At 49.2% G+C, this 7,321-nt stretch overlaps 2 protein-coding genes across 2 annotated transcripts in view; both read left to right on the top strand.

Annotated features, from left to right (window-relative positions):
* CUNH1orf74 (chromosome unknown C1orf74 homolog) overlaps positions 1-7,321 on the top strand; it is a gene marked incomplete at its 5' end in the record, with an annotated part of 21,185 nt that overhangs the window by 12,788 nt on the left and 1,076 nt on the right. The window contains one exon of the mRNA XM_017741099.1: positions 1,321-1,326. Coding sequence (XP_017596588.1) covers positions 1,321-1,326 — 6 coding nt within the window. The remainder of the gene's footprint in view (positions 1-1,320; positions 1,327-7,321) is intronic.
* IRF6 (interferon regulatory factor 6) lies at positions 1,529-6,985 on the top strand. The gene is made up of 7 exons (XM_008638954.2): positions 1,529-3,156; positions 4,010-4,214; positions 4,626-4,748; positions 4,852-4,998; positions 5,229-5,621; positions 6,008-6,126; positions 6,418-6,985. Exons 1-7 carry the CDS (start codon positions 2,983-2,985, stop codon positions 6,637-6,639), a joined length of 1,383 nt encoding a protein of 460 aa, XP_008637176.1. The 5' UTR covers positions 1,529-2,982; the 3' UTR covers positions 6,640-6,985.

Here is a 7,321-nt window from a genome sequence, read left to right as displayed (position 1 = left end):
GGTGCGGGGGCGCCGAGCGGGTCCGGGCGCAGCCGGGAGGGCAGAGCCCGCTGAAAATGCCAATTTACCGCTCCTTCCCATCGGCTCCGCGGGCTGCGCTCTGCTAGCCCCGGGCTACGCCTTTCAAGTCGGTGTAAAGCGAGGCCTAAAGTTAGGGCAAGGCTGGTGTTTTCCCCCCACCCCCTTCACCCACTGCAGTTTTCGGATGGCAGCTGTTACACCCCAAAACCCCGCACTTCGTGTAACAAACAGCTCGTTCCCCTTCCAACTTCACGGGCTGCCTGGCCGTGGCAGGGGCTGAGGTGACCAGACTGGGATGCGGAAACTGGGAATTCAAAGAGTTAATCGTGTTCAGGTGTATTGGGGGCAGCACGGGTGGTGGGAGGCAGGAGATGTACAGAACTCTGAAATGTGGGAGCCCCGGGCTCCCGGTGTAGGGAGGTGATTCGGCGTCGGATGGAAATTCAGCCTCAGTTTCTCTGGGTGAAGGTTTGTCTTTGAAAAAATTAATAAGTTCCATGAAATACAGGATAATGTAATCAAACAAAGATAACGAGCAAGGAGCGGGGTCTGTGGGTTCGCAGCAGTGAACCCCGAGCAGACCCTTCCTTCTCCAGAGGCTTTAATGGATGAGGTGGAGCAGGAACTGAATATATCTGGGTCTGCAGGTGGGGAGCGAAAGCATCTGTGCAGCAAACTGCATCGGGCTTCAGGTCGGTTTTCCTGGTGCTCCGTGTGTTGTTGGACTGTCTGGCACCTCACCAGAGCCCCGAGTGTCACCAGAGCTGGCCGGGGCTGTCCCTGACCTTGGTCACTCCTCGGCAGCCCTCTGGGGAGTGGCTGCAGGCTGGCTGCTCCTTCCTGAGTTTGAGTTGTTCTTGTTGGGGTGAATGTCTGCAAGGAGAAATACTAATAATTAGGGTACAGGGAGTAATTACATCACTGACCAGAGATGCATTAGCAGCACAGGGATGTGCTAATTATCCTCACACACCACCCAAATTGAGTGGGAATAAAGAGAACTGGATAATCCCTGGGTTTGTGCGCTGAGGAGCCTCGAGAGAGGGCCAAGCCTGCCTTGGCAAAGCCGGTGAGTGTGCACAGACATTCCCCAGGAGTCTGGCATCAGTGGAACCCACCGGATCGAAGTTGAAGGTTGTAAGAGGCTGACTCACCGTCTGAGCCCAGCAATGGGATTCAAGTTGATTTGCTCTCAGTTATTGTGTCAACAAGTCATTGGTGATAAAAGGTCATAAAGCATTGTGGTGTGGAGCACTGACAGACGCTGTCTGCGGGCCCAGGGACAATCCCAGCCAGCACCCACCTTGTGACCCGACTCCTCTGCTGTGAGAGGGGAATGAATCTCTCCTGTTCTGGGGGTTTGAATTTACTCCTGGTCTTGCAAACGTGTGTGCACAGCACACGATATTAGAAGGGACTGCTTGCAGAGTTCAGTGTAAAAGAGATCGTGGAAACCAGCCGTAGTAAGGATTCTTTAAAATGTCACTTTTTTTTTTCCTTTTCAAGAGAAATCAGTACCTGGTTTTGGTCTCAGTTCTAAGTCCAGGATTAATCTGGACCTTGTGTCTTTGCAAGCACGCTTCTGAAAATTTAATTCTGACAACATTTTCAACATAGAGAACCAACACAGCAGAGTTTCAGGAGCACTAAAATAATTTTGATGATTGCTTCCTGACCCTTTGCAGTTCCTGGGAAACAGTCTGGTAATGTGACCACACATTTTCAAACTATTATTTAAAGGTGGTTTGCAGTTGAAGCTGAACATTTTCTTTGCAGAAAAGATTAACAGATAAACTGAATTGTGTTTGGATTAATTTTGTGTGAGCACTTGCATCTGAATGGGATCTGCAGGTATTTGGACAAATAAAACCTGTTCCTAGACTAGTTCTTGGATAGGATTTTTTAAAATTTTCTCCATCTCTGCTACCAGATGCATTTTGCAACTCCTCCGGCAATATTCAGGGCTTATGGCAGAGGTTTTACTTGTCCTGTAACTGCTTTATTAATGGGAATATTTGTAATTTCTCACCTCTGTTTCAGGATTTACAAATGAATATAGGAGATGCACCTTCTGAGCACATGTGTAGTGCAGAAATCCCCTCCCAAAATCTAAAGATACTGAATGTTGCCTCTTCTTGGAGAGGAACGGGCATTAATTTTGTTTGTTTGGCTTTGTTCTACACAAGGAAAATATTGTTGGCTGGCTGCAATTGTGTGAGCAACACGGGGTTACTTAAGAAAAACATTAAGTAAACAGCACTCGATTTTTAGCAGCAGTGCAGGCAGACTTGCAGTTCATGTCCTTCTGGATAAACATCCTGGTTATTACAGGTCAGTGCTGTTTGCCAGTGATTGTGCTGCATTCAGGGCATTCATGGAAAAGTCATTAAATGACTTTCAGAGTTTGTCTCTGTGGTGAAAGAGCCCCTGTGCTTCAGCCTGGGCCCCTGCACCTCGGCTGGGCTAAAGCCTCTCAGTTGGGTGAGCCTTTCTCCTCCTCCGTGCCAGTCTGACAGGACTGAAGGAGCACGAGATCAGATCAGCCCCTTCTCCAAGGTGTAAGTGGAGGCTTTTGAAATTCTGCTGCCTGTTCTTGCTGTTGCTTGTTTGTGGCTTTATCTCCTGCTCAGGGTTTGCAGCCCAGGTCTGCTGGGGGCTTGCCCTCCGTGTGCTCGTTGAGCACAAATAACGTGCTCTGGAATGTTGAATTGTGGAAGCTGTATTGAACTATTGAAGCTGTTGTGCTTGTAACAGTTCTGGGCCCCGCTTAGTGAGGTGTGTGTGACTCTTCCTGGCAGAGGAGTCACCCAGCTCGATCTGGTGGTTTCAGGGTGCAGTAACATACACAATACAGCAGTTACACAGCATAGGGCCTTTTCTGGTTAAATTAATTCAGTTTTTTTGAAGCAAATGAGTCCCAAGTAACCTCTAGCAGTGGCTCTGCCATTACCCCAGCAGATCATGGCCCTACACCCGCGGAGGGTGCGCCTGAAGCCGTGGCTGGTGGCCCAGGTGGACAGTGGGATGTACCCCGGGCTGATCTGGCTGAACCGGGAGGCGAAGCGGTTCCAGATCCCCTGGAAACACGCGACTCGGCACAGCCCCCAGCACGAGGAGGAGAACACCATCTTCAAGGTGAGGCAGGGGAGAGCTCGGGGATCCCATGGCTCTGAAATAGAGACAAAGGGCTGGATTGTTGGCCCAGGAGCTGGACAGGCATCTCGGGAGCTGTTTCTAGGCATGCTTTATTTATCTGACCTCAGAAAAGCCACTGTGTGCACCTGGATGCCAAGCTTGGCACTGCCTGAGACAGTGTTGAGTTTTTTAACCCTTTCCCACCACCAAAGGGCAGATGCTGTGTGATCCGTGGTCTCTGGAAGATGACTGCTGTTGGCTTCATCCACTCGGGCTGGGATGTGGTAACTGGCTTGTTCTTGGCAGCAAACCCTGAAATGCTGTTCTGTAAATCTTAAGGGGTCCACCACAAGCTCATCACAAGCAAATATTAGTGCTGTCCCTAATATTCTTATCCCAAGGGATTCACTGTAACTCCCTACACTCCTTTGAGGAATTTCTGACTTCTGTCTTGGAGGGATCTTGGACCAATGATCAGATTTTGGGGTGAGAGAGGGAGAGGCCAGCCAGCTGCCTGTGGCTGTCCTTCCACTCCATTTTAACCGAATCCATTCCTCCTGCACAGGCTCCCTGTCAAAAATGACTTCTGGTGTTGAATCTGAGACCCACAAAATCTCTAACCCAAAACTGCTAATGTTCTTTTGGAGTTTGGATTTACATCTTTTTTTCTCCACTTTATTTTAATGGGAAAAACTATTAAAGTGGGAATTTCCATTTTTTTGTTATCACAAGAGCTCTAATTAAGACTTCTGCAAGAGAAGGGTTTGACAGTGGATTTGTTTGGAAGTATGATTTCTGATAAAAGCTGCTCTGTGGGGAGGGCTGGACTGAGCTGGCTGTACTTTGTCCCCAGGCATGGGCCGTGGAAACGGGAAAGTACCAGGAAGGAGTGGACGAGCCAGATCCTGCAAAGTGGAAAGCCCAGCTCCGATGTGCACTTAACAAGAGCCGGGAGTTTAATTTGATGTACGATGGCACCAAGGAGGTGCCCATGAACCCTATTAAAATTTATGAAGTGTGCGACATCCCACAGTCGCAGGGATCAATCATTAATCCAGGTGAGGGCCTTGCTGACACGGGCTGGCTCCTGGGCAGGCCTTTGTCCAAGGCACCTCCTTCCCTCTCTGCATTAACTCTTCAGCTGCCAGGTGAAGACTGTACTTAAACTAAAAGGACTTTGTGTCATGCTTTAGTACTAAAATTAATAAAGCTGCATACAGTTGCATGTTTTCCTGCTAAACAATCTAATATTGGCAAAACTGTGTCTTACTCCATCAATACTTTACCTTCGCTTTCTAGAATTATATATTAAACTGAAATTAGCATCTAGTATGGATCAGATTTATCCTTTTTTACTTATATTTCAAAAATACACAAATGAATATCCAATATTGTGCACAACCAATATGAAGATATTTTTTCAGTGTTTCATGCTGATCATCCACCCACAAGAATGTGCTTGTTTGCAGGCTCCACTGGTTCAGCTCCGTGGGATGAAAAGGATAATGATCTTGATGATGAAGAGGAGGAAGAATTGAATCAATCTCAGCATGTCCCAATTCAAGAGACATTTCCATTTCTTAATATCAATGGTTGGTGGCACAGACTAATGTATTAGTGAAGGTATTTGTTTGTAAATTGGCACATGCTTGAAATAAAATCTTGATTTACTGAAGAGTTGTGTCCTTTTTGTAGATTCTCCGATGGCTCCAGCCAGTGCAGAAAACTGCAGCCCTGAAACTGTGTGGCCAAAGAACGAACCCCTGGATATGGAAATGCCCCCGACAGCACTGCAGCACGACTTCTTCAGCAGCCCCGAGCTCTGGATCAGCTCCCTGCCAAGTATGTGCATGGGTTTGTAACAGTGCTTCTGCTTTTGTACTTTAAAACCTCACAGAAAATAGTGTTTTACCTTTTTCTTCCTGTGGCTGTTTGTGGGTGAGCGAGGAGAACTTGTGTAGGTTAAATAGAACTGTGTGTGGTTTAAACATCCCTGTGAAGGCAGCGGGGCTTGCATGGTGTCCCTGCTGCTGATGATCCAGGAAAAGCCACACTGACAGTTTCTCTCTCAGTGACAGACCTAGAAATCAAATTTGAGTATCGAGGAAAGGAGACCGGACCCACGACGACCGTGAGCAACCCGCAGGGCTGCAGACTTTTCTACGGAGAGCTGGGTCCTATGCCAGACCAGGAAGAGCTCTTTGGGCCCATCAGTTTGGAGCAAGTCAAGTTTCCAGGGACGGAGCAGATCACCAATGAAAGGCAGAAGATCTTCACGAGTCGGCTGCTGGATGTTATGGACAGGGGACTGATCCTGGAGGTCAGTGGCCACGCCATCTATGCCGTGCGGCTCTGCCAGTGCAAGGTGTACTGGTCTGGTCCCTGTGCCCCCTCCTCCACCACCCCAAATCTGATCGAGAGGCAAAAGAAGGTCAAGCTCTTCTGTCTGGAGACGTTCCTAAGTGGTAGGTAACTTGTGCTTCTGGCAAATAGCTCTGGACACTGGTCATGGCACTGCTGGAAAGGGTGGTCTGCACTGGGGCTCCGCCTGGATGCACCAGGTAGTTCTCTGTGGAGAGTGGGTCAGGGCCACTGCTGCCCTGACTTCAGGGGAGCTTGGAGCGGGTGTGTGGCGGGAGCAAAGGGCTGTACACTCATATAACGCTCTGAGAGACATCAGAGGGCCTTGCTTTTAAAGAAAGCACTTCACATGCAAGGAATGGGCTGTAATTGTGAGAGGTGGCAGAGGACAGTGTGTAGGTAAGAGTGGGGGTGCTGCAGTCAGGTGGGATGGCACAGGTGTTTCCAGCTTAAAGAGGACAACCCTGCAGTGCTCTGCTTTTCTTCTTAGAGCTGATTGCCCATCAGAAGGGACAAATTGAGAAACAGCCACCATACGAGATCTACTTCTGTTTTGGAGAAGAGTGGCCCGATGGAAAACCCAGGGAGAGGAAGCTGATCGTGGTGCAGGTAGGAGCGGGGGCTCTGCGGTGATGTGTGCCAGCCTTGTTGGGTCTGGGATCAATTCCCATGGATACCGAGACCTGTTCTTCTCTGCTGTAGCTTCTGACACCAGGGAAACTCCAGTAACACTGGTGGGGTTTGGGAGAGCAAATACAAATGTGACATGTGCTGAATAGAATTGGTTTGTGTGTTTTAAGGTATTGTGGAAACAGTCTCTGCATCCAGGAGAGGGGTTCCTGCAGAGTAACAGGGATATTCCGTGTGCCTTTAGGCTAGAACAAATGCCCTCTTTAACAGGTCATCCCCGTTGTGGCCCGGATGATCTACGAGATGTTCTCTGGGGACTTCACACGCTCCTTTGACAGTGGCAGCGTGCGGCTGCAGATCTCCACGCCGGACATCAAGGACAACATCGTGGCGCACCTGAAGCAGCTGTACCGGCTGCTGCAGAACCACCAGGAGGGCTGGCCCATGCAGGCCCCCGCCATGCACATGGCACAGCCACTCCCAGCACAGTGACAGACCCTTGGCATCCACCGGGGTTTCTTATGTTGTACATATAGAGAAGTGTTTCTTAACGAGTGCCTTGCCTAAATCTGAATAAATAAAATCTGTAAATCTCGTCATCTGCTTCCACAATTTCAGCGGTCTGTGGTGCTTTTGTTTTGGAAGTGGCTGAAACCAGAGGAATACTTCTAACTCCTTCACCCTTTTCAGCTGTTTGCTTAAGTAACCCATCTGTATAAATCAGATTTTCAATTCTGTAATATTTTTTAATCTGCTATTAATACAATGTATATAAACACTTGACCATTAGAGTGGAAGAAAAAATATTCTGTGCTCTATTAAACCTGCCTGCACAATATCACCTTGTCTAGTTTTTTTCTCTTGAACGGGGCTGTAACAGCAACCTCGCAGGCTGATACTCCTTAGAGTGTGCGGTTTTGTAGAGGGGGGGGTGTATGCAGGCATTGTAAATGCGTGCATCCCGGAATGGGGCTGGAAGGGGCCTCTGGAGCTCCTCTAGCCCAGTCTTCTGGGCTCTGATCCTTCAGATCCGTACACTCCAAAGCATGCTGTGATGGTGCAGGCTGTCAGCGGCTCCCAGCAGCGCTCGGGCTGTCCCTGCCCGGGCTCCGAGCGCTTCCGTGGGCCGTGGCGGGGCGGTGGCTCCGCCCGGGGCCGGGCCGAGCTCGGGCCC

Source organism: Corvus brachyrhynchos, unplaced genomic scaffold, assembly GCF_000691975.1.
Source record: "Corvus brachyrhynchos isolate BGI_N302 unplaced genomic scaffold, ASM69197v1 scaffold338, whole genome shotgun sequence".
Classification (NCBI taxonomy): domain Eukaryota; kingdom Metazoa; phylum Chordata; class Aves; order Passeriformes; family Corvidae; genus Corvus; species Corvus brachyrhynchos.
The sequence above is the reverse complement of the archived record's forward strand: the minus strand, read 5'-3'. Positions and strand labels throughout refer to the sequence as shown.